A 14,991-nucleotide genomic window follows, 5' to 3' on the forward strand; every position below is an offset into this window, starting at 1 on the left:
AGTGGTGTGGCAAAGAGGCACAACAAACCACCCGCCCCCAAGACTAGGAGGCCTGATGCTATCACCTCAAATTCCTGGTCTTGAACTTGTGCTTCTGAAGGGCCCCTAAATTACCAGCTCACCCAGAAAGTGAAGGAACTGCCAAGTGGCAAAAGAGAAAGGTCTTTCCTGAAGGACTCTTTCTGGGGACAAAGAGCACAAGATCAACAAAGGAAAGAGACCCAGACTTAAAAGGAAGGACAAAACAAGGCATATTTGTCTAGTGCCTCTTTTGACACAGACAACTCTAAGGTGACAACTTAGGGCTGTTCTCCTTGTCACAGATTTATTGATTATGTATACAGAGCTGAAGGACTGCCTAGCTGCGGTCCCAGAGTTCTCTAGGCAGGTGCTTCCTGGGCTTGCTCTACATTCCCCTGAGGTATTTTTGCAGGCCTGTTGCAATGGGTCTACCACACTGTCAACCCTGAGACCTGAGAGGAATAATCCATCCCGAGCTTCCATTTCCCTCACAACTCACAGTGGGTCACAATGGATGTGGCTGCCATGTGAGTGGGAAGCTGGGAAGACTGAGCCACTCTAGGCACTCAAAACCCCTGCGTACTCTGCTTTCGGGGCATCCCCACTAAACAAGTCAACACTAAGCTGGTCCTTCCACCCTGTCAGCACCACATGGAGGAGGTAGCAGAATGTTCTTGTCCTTAAGGAGCTTCTGGTTGTCAAGAAAAATCTCAAAGTAACAAAGAAAAGAAAGAAAGCAAACTTCCTGTGCCTTTTCTTAGGCATCCGCCAACTACTCTCAGGTGGACTACAGACTTTTGTCCATTCGAACCATTTCCCCCTGAGGCCTCTCTGGTCCCATCCCGGAAGAGACACAGTCTCTGTTCCTACTGATTACAATGCCAGGCCCTACCTTAAGGAATCTTTCACAAGTCAGGAATGTTCAAAAGGAGGAATTAGGAGACAGAAGCTCCCTGTCACACTTACAGTCACCAAAAAACCAGCTTCTTCCCATTTTAATGGAAAACAAACTCTCCAAAGCCATCCCAGATAGAGGGACCAATGTCAGGTCAGGCACAAGAGAAAGGCCCTGAGGTAATACAGGTAATACAGGTCCTACCAGGACAGCCAAAGGTCTCATGGCAGGCTCCTGTCAGCCTTCCTCTTCCAGGCTGGGCTCCCCTGGAGGACAGAAGGCATGAGGAAATGCAGGATTGCCTGGCTTCAGGAATGGGTCTGCATGTGGACAGTCAGGTGGTGGTTCCTGTTGAAGGCTCGGCCACACTGAGGGCACTGATAGGGACGCTCGCCAGTGTGGATGCGCTGGTGACGAAAGAGGTCTGAGGGCCGGCGGAAGGCCTTGCCACAGTAGGGACAAGCCGGCCAGCCCTGCCTTTTGCCTGTGTGCTGACGCTGGTGCAGTATCAGGCTCTTCCGTTGCTGAAAGGAGTGCAGGCATTTACTACAGTGGTAAACCTTAGCTGCTGGCCTTCGTCCCATGATGGCATAGCTTGCCAGGGAACCATGGCTTGTGAACTCCTCAGGTAGACAGCGAATTACAGGGCCAGGCACCACCACCTCCCCCGGTTCCAGTGTGGAGTGGCTTTCCTCCAACCCAGCAGGCAAGCCACTGAAAGCCTCACTGTGTTCCTCTTCTACATGGGTCCGCTGATGGATTGTCAGATTAATCTTCAAGTGGAAGCTCTGACCACAGTCAGGGCACAGGAATGCCCGCTCCCGTGGTCGGGGGAGGATACTAGGTGGCTCGCCCACAGCCTCTGCTGCTTGGGGTTCCCCAATCTGCACCCGAGGTACTCCCTGGGCATGATGCTGTCTGGAGCCTTTAGTCTTATTTCTGGGCCTTTTGTGGACTCGATGTGTGAACTGCCTAGGGGCCTCCAGAAGGTGCTGCTCAGGGTCATCCTCAGATGGGGCTTCTGTCTTGATGGTCACAGCATCACCACCTGGCAAAGCAATCATTACTGGTTCCAAGAGGACCACCATTTGATCCAGGTCTTGTTCAGTTTCAAGCCTCTCCTTCTTCCCCAGTTTCTGTCAGTGACATCAGAGCAGGTCAGGGGTCCTAGTCACAAACCCTGGGGCAGGTATTGCCTCATGCCTAACTCAGCTCAGTTTGCTATCTTATGACTCATTCCTGGACGCTGAGCTAAAAACAGCAGAGGAGGAAGAGAGCTATGGAAGCCAGGAGCCAGGGACCCTGTGGAGTCCAGCATTTGATTCTGGGAGACAAATGGAGGGGAATTTAGAGGGAGACAGTCATGGCCATGGTGCTAGCAAGACCCAAAATGTTGTGATAACAACAGTTACAATCTGAGAAGGACAGGGCACCCATGGGCCCCATCTGCTTCCAAAAACATAGACTGAGTGGAGTGAGGATACTGGTCCTCAAGTTTAGAGAATAAAGGCATTGAACCCCATCAAAATTCATGGACTCTACCTACACTTCAACTTTAGGTCAACATGCAAAGTGCAAAATACCACAGGCTGTAAATCTAAGTAGGCCACCTCACAGGGTTACTGTGGGACTGGAGTACACCGTATGAACAGCCTAAGATATGCAGCATGTCTTCAAGCAGTAACTTTCCAGTAAGGCCACTTGATCACAGGCTGACTGTTACTACCAAACAGCCCTCTGAACATCTATGGGGCTCTGCCACAGCCACATGTGGCCCCTCCTTTCACTTACCTGGCCCCAGAGAAGGCAGGTTATCTGTGGGAAGGGAGGGTGGCAACTGGCCCTCTGCGGAGTCTCCTTCCTGTTTAATTGATAAAGAGCTGGTGCTTGCTCGAATCCCTGTGAGAGGGAGAGTGAAATGAGGGCTATTCTTGACACAAGTATCACAAGAAACATGGCCGTTTCCTCAGCAGGCTCTAGACATGCTTAAGGGCCTGCCAGGAAGAAGAGATCTTCAGGCTTCCACCTGGAAGGCTTCTGAGATGAGAACAGAGCTATGACAGCCACATCCCCAGTCCCATGTAGGCCCAGGTTCATAACATGTCCCTCCACATCTGTCACCTTCATCAGCCTCAAAATAACAGAAGGTCTGGAAAGGCCCCAGCACAGAGTCCCAGGTCAGCAATGGGGAAGGACACTGTCCAACCCGAGGTCCCACTTCATAAACTCCATGCATACAGCTTGAGCTAACAGTGGCTGGGAGGAACACAGAGAAGGGACAAGCCATGTCCTGTGAGGGGAAATGCAGAGAAACCACTAGCAGGAAGGCAGCAAGGATTGGGAGTGAGGCCAGCAGCAAGAAGGGAGAATAAGGAAAGAGAGGAAAGCCCAGCTCAGTGCAGGAGGCTCACATCCTCTGAGTCAGTCTCAGAGAAGGACCAGCAAGAGCTGCCTGTAAACACAAGCAGACACAGAATCCTGAAAGAATGAGAAGTCAGAGTTCTCAACAAGTTTTCAGAAAGAATACTGAGAAACTGCAGCATGCCACGCTAATGCCACACTAGGACCCAGATCACCATGCTCACATGACCGCTGTGAAAAGCTCCAGCAGGCCCCATCCACACTCATCCCCTTCCTCCAGCTAGACAGGTATGGCCAGGCCCCCACAGTGCCAGTCATAGACATCTAAGCACTGAAGAGACTAAACCTACCTCTCCAAGGCCCACCTTCCAAGAGCCAAGCCAGCATAGTTCACCCTTTGGCCTGTTTCTTACACTTGAGAACACCAGTGTTGCTGTCCTGCTGGCCCCACTCACCAGCGCCTGGCTCAGGTGGAGCCACACTTGCTTCCACTTGCTGCTGCTGCTTAGGTGTCAGCCTTTTTTTTTGTTTCTTCTGGGGAAGTCTGGTTGGACTTGGGGCCTGCTCTGGACTCAGAGAGATGCCTAGAAACACAAACCAATGTCATTGAGCCCTATGCCAAGGTCTCCCAGGCAGGTGGCCAGTGACTCTGGGGCCACACTAAAAGTAGTCTGTGGGATCTGGGGCTATCAGACCAAAGGCAGAATGTAAAGATACAGTGGCCACGCCCATTGCCTGCAGCTCCATTCTTGTCTCAAACCTCTTTTTGTGTGTTTCCCTGCTAAGCCATCTCACCAGCCCTATTTCCATTTTTTACTTTTGAGATAAGATCTCACTAAGTGGCCCAGGCTGGCCTTGAACTCCTTCTGTAGGCTAAGCAGGCTTTCATCTATGAGTCTCCTGGCCCATAGCATAGTTCGCTTTACCAGCCTGTTCTATAGTCCCTGGTTAAACATGGACTCCAGATTCTTCCCTAGCTATTTGCTTTTTTTTTTTTTGGTTTTTCGTGACAGGGTTTCTCTGTGTAGCCTTGGCCATCCTGGACTCACTTTGTAGACCAGGCTGGCCTCGAACTCACAGCGATCCGTCTGCCTCTGCCTCCCGAGTGCTGGGATTAAAGGCGTGCGCCACCACGCCCGGCTGTGCTATTTGTTTGTTTGTTTGTTTTTCAAAAGATTACAATCCTCCCACCTCAGACCCTGAGGAGTTAGGGTTATACTTTAATAGGTGAATTGTATGGTACATAAATTACACTTCAGTAAAACTGTTGAAAATGTAGGAGGACTTTGATGGGCTTTTTATAGATTTAAAAGACATAAACCCAATACAGTATATGGACTTTGCGTCATTAAAACTAGGATCCAACAGGCTAGAGAGATAGCTCAGGTTAAGAGCGCCGCCTGCTCTTCCAGAGGTCCTGAGACCAATTCCCAACAACCACATAGTGGCTCGAAACCATCTATAGTGTGATCTGATGCTCTCTTCTGCAGATAAAGCACTCATATACAATAAATAGATAAATCTTAAAAAAACAAACAAACAAACTAGGATCCAAGTTCCTACTGAAAACAAAATAAAGACCAGGTATTAAGATGATTTTCTGTGGGTAGGTGATGATACTGTGGTAGAAAATGTCTAGAAAAAGGGAGATGGTTGGCAAAATCTCAATCACTGACTTTTCTTTCTTTTCTTTTTGACACAGGATTGGTGGTTTTTGTTCCTTAACAATAGGACTTTATTATGAACTTATTAAACAAAGGGATCTTCCTTACAACTCAACTATCCTAAGCAGGAAGGAAAGGAGGGTAAGAAGGATAAAAATAAACCTTCCAGGTATCAGTTCCGAGGGGCGATTCCCTTAGAGTCTCAGGGCCTGTACACAGAGCCTCTCCCCATCGAAGCAGTCTGACCCTGCCGCCTCTCCCAGCCGGCCTGGAACCCCAAGTCTCTCCTCTGGTTCCCTCCTCCCATCTATGGTCGATTTGCAATACAATAGCCGGCTGGTGTCCCTGGTCCAGTCCTTAATCCCTGGGCCCAAAAGGCTCCTTTACTTCTATCACAGAGGCTTCTCTCAGTGGGGGGTATCAAAGACCTCTCAATGGAACAAAGCCCCCAAAGACTTCTTTCACCTGGGGCCCAGTCACATTCCTTTCACATAGGATCCCACCCTGTAGCCCAGGCTTGCCTAAAACTCACTGCTGAAGATCAGTGCCGATCTGTTACTGTCCTGTTCTACTTTGGCTTATGTTGGGTTTTTCTTGCCCGTCCGTCCCCCCCCCCCCCCCCCCCCCCCCCCCGCTTTTTTGGTTTTGTTTTGTCTTTTGTTTCCTGAGCCAGGGTTTCTCTGTGTAGACCACTCTGGCCTTGAATTCACAGAGATCCACCTGCCCTTGCCACCTGAGTGCTGGGATTAAAGCATGAGCCACCATGCCTTAATTTTTTTAAATGAAGTCTTTAGCCAAACATGAAGACACATATCTTTAATTCTAACACTTGGGAGGCAGAAATAGGTGATCTCCGTTGAGTTCAAGGCTAGCCTGGCCTACACGGTGAATTCCAGGACAGCCAGATCTATGTAATAGTGAGACCCTGACTTTAAAAACCGAAAATAAGTAAATAAATATGTATGCTTGTGTGTACATGAGTGTTTTGCCAGCATATATATGTATATATGTACACTGCATGTGTGCCTCCTTCCTACAGAGGCCAGAAGGGAGCACCAGATTCCCTAAAACCGGAGTTACAGACAACTAAAAGCAGCCATGTGCGTGCTGGGAACTGAACATGAGTCCTCTGTGAAAGCAGTGAGTGCTCTTAAACACTGAGCCTCTCCAGCCCCCAGAGGAGTCAATAATATTCTCTCTGGAGCCATTGCTAAACACAGGCTATGGAGCAGCCCAGCCTTGTCCCCCAAAGACCCATCCCAGAGACAAGTGCTACAGCAGCAGTAGTCTCCTGCTGCTGGCAGAGCTGACCAATAGTGAGGTGGCCCAAGGCAGACACCACTGTGCTTTACCATAGCTGACCACCGGCCCACTCAGGAGATGCCTGTCCTATCCTTGACCTGTGTTTGCTGCCTCTAACCTCACGACCACCCCCTCTGTGCTGGTGCCTCCTATAAAGAGGCAGGAGAATCCTTACAGCTCTAAGGAGTAGCCTTCTGTTTATTCTCTCTCAGAGCAGCCTCAAAGCACAGCCCACTCTGGGTAAAGGGCCTGTGCTCCCTCCCAGCTCCAAATGGTCCAATATACCCAGGAAGGTAGTTTGATGTCCACCTTGCCCCAGCAGCTCCCAATATGTGCTAGTACTTACCAGTGTTTGGTTTCCTTAGGCATACTGTCTCCTCCTCACTCCCCTTCTCCTGGCCCCAGGAGCCTGAAGGACAGGGCTCCTCTCCTCTCTCTATCTTCGTGAGGATGTCTGGTTTGGAGATGGCATAATCTGCATACAGAATGGGGAGGGCGTGGGGTAAGATCTGAGTCTGGCTGCTCAAAGCAAAGGCAAAGACTGCAGGAAGCCACCGCTGGATGGAAGCCCCGGTATTCCTCTGCAGCCTTACCCAGGGAGACCAGCATCTCATAGTTGCCCCTCATCACGTGCTTGTAGAGCTCCTTCTGCCAGTCCTCCAGCTTGCCCCACTCCAATTCAGAGAAATACACGGCCACATCATCAAAGGTCAGGGGTACCTGAAACCACAGTGTCACACTTGTTTCACCCACATGCTTGCAGGCATGGACTCTCAGGCTCCCTATCTCAGGGCATCCAAAGGCTACCTTGGGGACCTCGCCCTTGCTGCCAGGGGGTAACCGCAGGACCCAGAAGTTCCGGTTACGCATGAGGTTCTCCATGTTTTCCAGGCGCTGCTGCAGCAGCCCGTACTCTTGCAGCACGGTCCCCAGCACGGCCCACTTGCCCTCCAGCTGGTTGCTGAACTCCACAGCTGTCTTCTCACAGTCAGCCAGTTTCTTCTCGGCTATCCCTGAGCGTCCTTCCAGAGTCAGCAAGCGGGCCAGGCAAGAATCCACTTTTTTCTCCAAGGCCTGAATGGCAGCCACCACCGTCCACAGTGTGATCTCTGTGGAGCAGAGGTATGAGCTCTTCTCTGCATTTGGCTGGGTGAAGAGAAAGGGGTGGGAGGCCTCTGTTACACATCTGCTTATCACCCTCAGAAAGCTGCTCAGAGGACAGGAGAATCAAAATATCCACACTGTAAACTGGGCATGGTGGTGCCTTATTTATAATCCCAACGTTTCACAAACCTCAAGCTCAAGGGCAGCCTCAGCTAGGCAGTGAGTTCCAGGCTAGCCTAGACTCAGGAGCTGACACCAGCCAGGTAGACTGGCACTGTCTTGGCAGCTAAAGGCAGGTTGATTTCTGTTAGCTCAAGGCCAGCCTGGTCTGATCTACAGGGCAAGTTCCAGACCAGCCAGGACTGAATAGTATAACAGTGTCTTTTTTTAAAAAAGGGGGCAGGGGGGGGGGAGGAGGGGGCTGGAGAGGTGGCTCAGTGGTTAAGAGCTCTGTCTGCTCTTCCAGAAGTCCTGAGTTCAATTCCCAGCAACCACATGTTGGCTTATAACCGTCTGTAATGTGATCTGATGCCCTCTTCTAGCCTGCAGGTATAATGCAGATAGAGCACTCATACATATAAATAAGTATTTTCTTAAAAAGGCATTTTGTCACATGTACATGCAGGCCTACATTCAAAGATTCACCCAACCTGGCATAAAATAAAAATATTTGGAAAAAAAAAAAAAACCTGATTCTGTTCTCAACATGTACATACTTTTCTTGTCATCAGTTCCCTTTCCACTAGCCTTTCCATTGTCCTGGAACTCTAGAGGCCATTTAATATATTTTGGAGCGTATGTGTAGGGTACATGCAAACAGTGTACGAAACTACGTAAGGGATTTGAGCATCCCTTGTTATCTGCTCGAGTTACTACAATAATGGGGTAGGTAGTGTAGGTAGGTACTGCCACACAGTTGAGGTGTAGGAGCAGGTGGAAAGAGCAGGAGGACATCGTCTGGACAGGTACAGGAAGGGCCTCCAGACCCACTCCATAACCCGTCATTCTCCAGCTTACGTTCTCTTCCCTGCAGTCAGGAAACCCGGAAGGACACACAGCCAACTAGAGAAAAGGAGAGGTTCCCTTCCGAAAGCTTCTAGGGGACTAAGGTTTCAGAAACGTATCTGAGATGTATTGGTAATAATAAATACCACTTACTGAGAGATTTTTTTTTTTTTTACCAGTAAAAGTTCTTCTAGAATGTCCTCGGAATTGCCATAGTAAACATGACCAAGCTACTACTATTCTTCTTCTTCATTTTATTTTACTTTTGTTGTTGTTTGGTTTTTTGTTTGTTTATTTGTTTTTCAAGATAGGTTTTGTGTCTGTGTGTGTGTGTGTGTGTGTAGCCTTGGCCTGTACGGAACGCACTCTGTAGACCAGGCAGGCCTCAACTCAAGAGATCTACCTGTTCAGCAGAGGGGTGGGGGACTGGGGGGGGGGGGGGGGTGTAAAGAGCACCACCAGGCTCCAAGCTACCCTTCTAAAAACTACTAAACTTTCAGTGGTTATCAACCTTCAACAGATGTGACCTTCATGTTGTGGTGATCCCTGTCCTAATTAGGGTTTCTACTGCTGCAACAAAGCACCATGACCAAAAAGCAAATTGGGGAGGAAAGAGTTTTTTGTCTGATACTTTCATATCATCTCTGAATGAAGTCAGAACAGAAACTCAAACAGGGCAGGACCCTGGAGGCAGGAGCTGATGCAGGGGCCATAGAGGGGTGCTGCTTACTTGCTTCTCATGGCTTGCTCAGTCTTATTTTTTATAAAACCCAGGCCCACCAGCCCAGGAATGGCACCACGCACAATGGGCTGGGCCCCCTGCACTGATCACTAATTGAGAAAATGCCCTACAGCTGAACCTCGGAGGCATTTCCTCAACTGAGCCTTCTTTGTCTCAGATAACTCTAGCTTGTGTCAAATTAACATACAAGCCCAGAAGTACAGCCCCCAACCATAAAATTATTTTGCTGTGATTTTTCTACTGTTATAAATCGTAATGTAAATGTGGGGCTCCAAGGGGGCTCACTACCCACAGGTTGAGAACCACTAAAGTAAACAGAACCAAAAAGGTCACAAAATTCGGAAACCTGTTGCCAACTGGGTTCACTATTGTTTCCTACATAAAAGTAGAGCCGCTAAGTATTTTAATAGTGGGCTCCTCCTAACGTGCTCGTCTGGGGCCTAAACTCAACATCTACCTGTCCCTTCCCAGCCCCAGCCTTGCGGATGTGGCAGGTAAGCCACACTGGCTCCTCTCTGCTCAGCCTCAGGCCTCAGAAGAAAAACCGACAGGGACTCTCAGCTGTGTATTCGGCAGGGTCCTTCGAAGCTTTCGGGAGAAACCTGAGCGCCCGGACTAGCGGGGGCTTCGGGGGCCAGGTCCCTGTCACCGGTCTTTAGGCCCACCCACCGGGCCTGGTGTTTAGGCTGCCGGGTGCAGGCGGGTGGCTTCGGTAGTAGTTCCGTAACCCCATTGGGCTGAGCAGGGGCCAGGGTAGGGAGGGGGCGCTCCGGGCCGGGGAAGCCGAGACCTTCGCACGCGGCGGCCACGGGCCGGGACGCTTACCTGGGCAGGCGCCGCTTCCGTCATGGCTACCGCGTCGTCGCTGGTCTGCGCTCCTCCGCCGACTGATCAGGCTGTGATCCTCAGTCAACCGAGCTAGTCAAGCGCTGGCTGCGCGACGGGGACGAGCGGGAACCGTGCAGACACGGAGCTGCTGCCTAGCGGCTGTCTCGTGCCACGTCCCGCGCGGGCTTTTTAACGGAGCCGCGGAGGGGGCGGGGCGGGAAAGGCCGCGTCCCGGCGCGCACAGCGCCCCCTGCAGCCGGAAGGACCGCCCCCTCAGGAGCTTCACCAGGCGGCCGCCCGCCTGCGACCTGGACTGTGCCTGACGTTGGTGCGCCGTCGGGTCTCCAGGCGGCTGGCCTCAGGCAAGCCCACGGGCGGGTGAATTCATGGAAGACGCCCGTGAGGGTAACGCTCAGGAAATTTCCAGACTCCGTGTCCGACCGTAACACCGTCATCCTTAGGGTGTTCAGAGGCCCTTTTTGTAGAACCTCTAACTAAAGCTAGGGGACAAACATTTAGGTTTCTAAACTCTCCTTTTGGTTTTTTTCTAGAACGAATTGGAAGCGCTAAGGGAAACAGCAAGTTTAAAACGATGCAAGCCTGTGGCTGGGGTGCACCTCCGTGGTAGAGTGCTTGCCTGGCTTGCGCCAGAACCCAAGGGAGGTACTTCCGGAGTATTGTCTAGCACCCACCTTCGAGGGTCTTAGTCTCTGGGATTTGTGAGTCTCATAAGCACACGCGGGGCAAGAGCTCCTTCTTCCAGCCTTTTTTTTTTTTTTTTTTTTTGCCACACCCAGTCTAGCGTAGCTTGTGACACCAGCAGGGCATCCTGTTAGCGTTTGCTCCAGGATGGAACCTGGCGTTGGCCATCCTGCCCTCCCTGCCAGGAGGCTTCCAATGAGAAAGTGGACAGGACCGCAGCTCCTAGGTTCATAAGTAAGGCTCTCTAACCGGTTCATGTCTTGAGCTATTCTGAATCAACTATTCCAGTTAGGACCAATTTCCTTCTGAAACTAGAAAGCCTTACTCAGGAAAGCCAGAATTAACTTTGGAATAAAACTTTTTTCTTTGTTTCCTGTATTTTCCCCTCATGTTATGGTCTTTAGCCAATAAGCCAATAAGCCTCCATCTTGCAACTGGGTTTTGTTTGTTTTGTTTTGTTTTGTTAATCTTTTTAATCTTTGGGTTTGGGGGGTGGAGGGAGTGGTGGGAATTATCTCCAAACAGGAGTATGGTGAGCTGACATAGTATGGACACAAGATATCCTTTCTCTAAGATGTGTCACTGCATCACTGGAATTTAGGACGAGGGGTAGGAAGTGCTACCTTGAGTTATATCAAAATTTACCTCTTTTTAACAAGATCCAAATTTATTATGAATACCTTCATGCCAGAAGAGGGCATCAGATCTCATTATAGGTGGTTGTGAGGCACCATGTGGTTGCTGGGGATTGAACTCAAGACCTCTAGAAGAATTGCCAGTGCTCTTAACCTCTCAGCCATCTCTCCAGCTCCCTATTTATTGGTTTTTTGAGACACGGTTTCCTCTGTGCAGCCCTTGCTGTCCTGGGCTCACTTTTGTAGATCAGGCTGTCCTCAAACTCAAAAAGATCTGCCTGCGTCTGCCTCCCGGAGTGGTGGGATTGATTACAGGCCATGTGCCACCATGTCTGGCTGGATTTATTTTTAGACAACGTCTTGTTATGTAACAGACCAGCCTCATGATCATTCTGACTCAGTCTCCCCCGTGCTGGGATTGCAGGTTTGTACCACCATAACCAGCTCCTCATCTTGAAAATTCTTGCTTAAGTGATCCTACCTAAAGACAAACTGCAAATATGTGTTCAATATAATAGGATCCTCCGTAGGATTCTATCAAAAGTCAGTCTAAGATATTTCCGGTTATAAAACACATGGTGGCACACACCTGTAATCCTAGCAACTTTGGAGGCTGGGGCAAAATTGGCGCTTATGAGTTCCAGGCCACCCTTGTGGATTTCAGACTACCCTGTGTGAGTAAGTGTAGTCATTGTGAGACTAAGTGCCTGCCTCAAACAAACAAACAAATAATTGCTAATGTGCAATACAATCAGAAGAATCTGAAAATATATTGGAAAGTGAAAAGCATTAGGAAAGAGCTTTACTCAGGAAAGCATTATTTTGCTTTTTCTTTTCAAGGTAGGATCTCCATAGGCCGGTAAACTTGTATATAGCCTGGACTAGCCTTAAAGTCTTGGTTCAGCCTCTTTAGTACTGAGTTACAAGCCATGAACCACCGCAACAGGAAAAGTGTGACTTTTTTTGTTGTTTTGTTTGTTTTTTGAGACAGGGTTTCTCTGTGTAGCCTTGACTGTCCTGGGCTTGCTTTGTAGACCAGGCTAGCCTCAAACTCACAGTGATCCGCCTGCCTCCCAAGTGCTGGGATTAAAGGCATGAGACACTACCGCCTGGCCTGTGACAGTTTTTTTAGAATTTATTTGTGTGTGTGTGGGGGGGGGCATGGTGTTCTGGTTGCTTGAGGAGGCCAAAAGAGGGTGTTGTGTGTCCTGAAGCTAGAGTTACAGGTATTTGTGAGCCAGTAGGCTAGGAATGCCATGGCAAGGCTTTGAAGAAAGGCCATGTCCAATGTTCCAGAATATTATATGGTGATGAGACTAGCTAGACTGGCTAGAGGGTCAAGTAAGTGACCATTAAATCCTAACTGGGCCAGGCATGGTGGCCCATGGCTTTAATCTCAGCACTTGGGAGGCAGAGGCTGGTGAATTGCTGTGAGTTCGAGGACAGCTTGCTCTACAAAGTGAGTCCAGGAGAGCCAAGGTTACACAGAGAAACTCTATCTTGAAAAACCAAAACAAACAAACAAACCCTGTGACCGGTCAGCGGTAGAGCACACCTGTAAGACCAGCACTCTGTAGGCCTCTGCATGTAGAACCTCTGAGTTCCAGGCCAGCCTGGTCTACAGAGTGAGTCCAGGACAGCCAAGGCTACACAGAGAAACCCTGTCTCAAAAAATGAAATGGGGAGAAAACAAACAATCAAACAAAAACCCACCCAAACGATAGCTAGTTGGGTATGTAACATTGCTGCCCTGTGTGCTATGTCTAAGTTAACCAGTCCACTTCCTGCTTGCTATTCCACACTTTTCCCCAAACAGCCTTTCTATGTGAGATAGTTGGAACAGGTCACACAATTTGTGTCATTTAAAACAGTGCCTATGGAGCCTGGTGTGGTGGTTCACTCCTGATTTAGGAGGCTGACTGAAGGTCGGAGGATTGCCTAGGCTAGATAGCAAGTTCTAGAACAGCTGGGTTAGAGTAAGCTGTTTAAAAAAAAAAAAAGCTAACACCAAGACTGACAACCTGAATCTGAATTTGATCCCTGGGAACTCACATGATAGGAGAGAACCAAAGTGCCCTCTGACCTCCAGATATACACCATGACATGCATGCACTCAAACACACAAATATGCATAAATAAATAAATACATAAATAAATAAATAGAAACATGCCTACTGGCAGTTCCATAATGATAATGATGTTAAGATGTTGGGGGTGTGGCAGCTGGAAAGAAGGCTCAGTGGTTAAGAGCACCGCCTGCTCTTCCAAAAGTCCTGAGTTCACTTCCCATCAACCACATGGTGGTTCATAACCATCTGTAATGTGATCGAATGCCCTCTTCTGGCCTACAGACCTACAGGTCTACATGCAGACAGAATACTGTATACATTAAAAAAAAAATGTTGTATGTGCACATGGACCATGGGGAGCTTTCCCCAGGGTCTCGCTCCACTCTTCATATAGACACCTACCTGTGTTTCACCAGTTTTGAGTCAGACACCTCCATGCCTCTTCCTGTTCTTGTGTGTTGACGTCATAAATCTCAAGTTACTCATTTTGTTTTGAGTGAAGATTCGGTTTCAGTCTTTTGGCTGTAGGTTTCCAATGAAGTATATTGTCAAGTATTAGCAGCACAAGTGACAAGTTAACTCTTGAGTAAGAAATGTTTTTGGTGTGGGGATGCAGGAATTTTGTTTTTTGAATGAAATTCTTATCATATATTAGGACAATCTTGCAGCTGCCCTGCAAAACACCACAGCAGACTTGAGGCCATTGATTTTCTCCAGTGTAGGGAGGTCATTTTGTTACATTCACAGGCCTACCCAAGCTCCAGTAGGGAGGGGGCCTTTGCCTCTGACAGAGGCACCTCCAGAACTATGCGCCCTTCAAAACAGACCCCTTGTTTTTAGATCTAGATGGATGTTTTAGGTTGATAGAGATGGGAGCCGGGCGTGGTGGCGCACGCCTTTAATCCCAGCACTGGGGAGGCAGAAGCAGGCGGATCACTGTGAGTTCAAGGCCAGCCTGGTCTACAGAGTGAGTCCAGGACAGCCAAGGCTACACAGAGAAACCCTGTCTCAAAAAACCAAAAAAAAAGTTGATAGAGATGGGATATGATAGATATTGATTTTCATTCAGAAATTTTGGCTCAACAAGATAGGAAAGATATTTCAAGTTTGCCAAATACAAATAGCCAAATCACTATGAATATAACATTTATATAATTCCTGATTGTCTTGTGATTTTTCCTGATGTATGTAGTTTATCTTATTTATGTATAATAATATAAATGTGTATGTTTGAAAAAAAGAAATATATTAATAAAAAAATGTTTAAAAACAACAACAACAAAAAAGCCCAGACCCCTTCAAGCCAGGTGTTAGTGGTGCACACTTTTAACCCTAGCACTGAGAAGGCAGAGGCTGGTGGCTAGGTCAGCCTGGCCTACAGAGCAAGTTCCAGAACAGCCAGGATTACAGAGAAACCCTTGAAAACCAGAAACAAATGTTCCAACCACAGGTCTAAGATGGAGCCTGACCTGTAATACCTTCAAGCTCCTATCAAGTGCTGAGACCATACTTCCAGGAGCAGGGAACTCAGAATCTAACTTTGACATTAAGGTACAAAACAGTAGAAGCAATTGTACCCCTGGTGCAGTGTGTGAGCTCTGAGGCAAGATGGTCACAGGTTTAGGCACCTCCTGGTGAGGTACTGCCCCCTCCTTGACCCCAG

At 48.7% G+C, this 14,991-nt stretch overlaps 1 protein-coding gene across 1 annotated transcript; it reads right to left on the reverse strand.

Moving 5' to 3' along the window:
- Positions 1–1,029: 1,029 nt before the first annotated feature.
- On the reverse strand, positions 1,030–9,943 carry LOC127194189 (zinc finger protein 783-like). The gene is made up of 7 exons (XM_051151513.1): positions 9,885–9,943; positions 7,051–7,450; positions 6,837–6,963; positions 6,590–6,718; positions 3,733–3,861; positions 2,708–2,815; positions 1,030–1,964 (listed from the first exon to the last, which is right to left on the reverse strand). Exons 1-7 carry the CDS (start codon positions 9,941–9,943, stop codon positions 1,225–1,227), a joined length of 1,692 nt encoding a protein of 563 aa, XP_051007470.1. The 3' UTR covers positions 1,030–1,224.
- Between the last annotated feature and the right edge of the window lie 5,048 nt (positions 9,944–14,991).

The sequence above is a fragment of the Acomys russatus genome, chromosome 10 (assembly GCF_903995435.1).
Source record: "Acomys russatus chromosome 10, mAcoRus1.1, whole genome shotgun sequence".
Taxonomy (NCBI): Eukaryota; Metazoa; Chordata; class Mammalia; order Rodentia; family Muridae; genus Acomys; species Acomys russatus.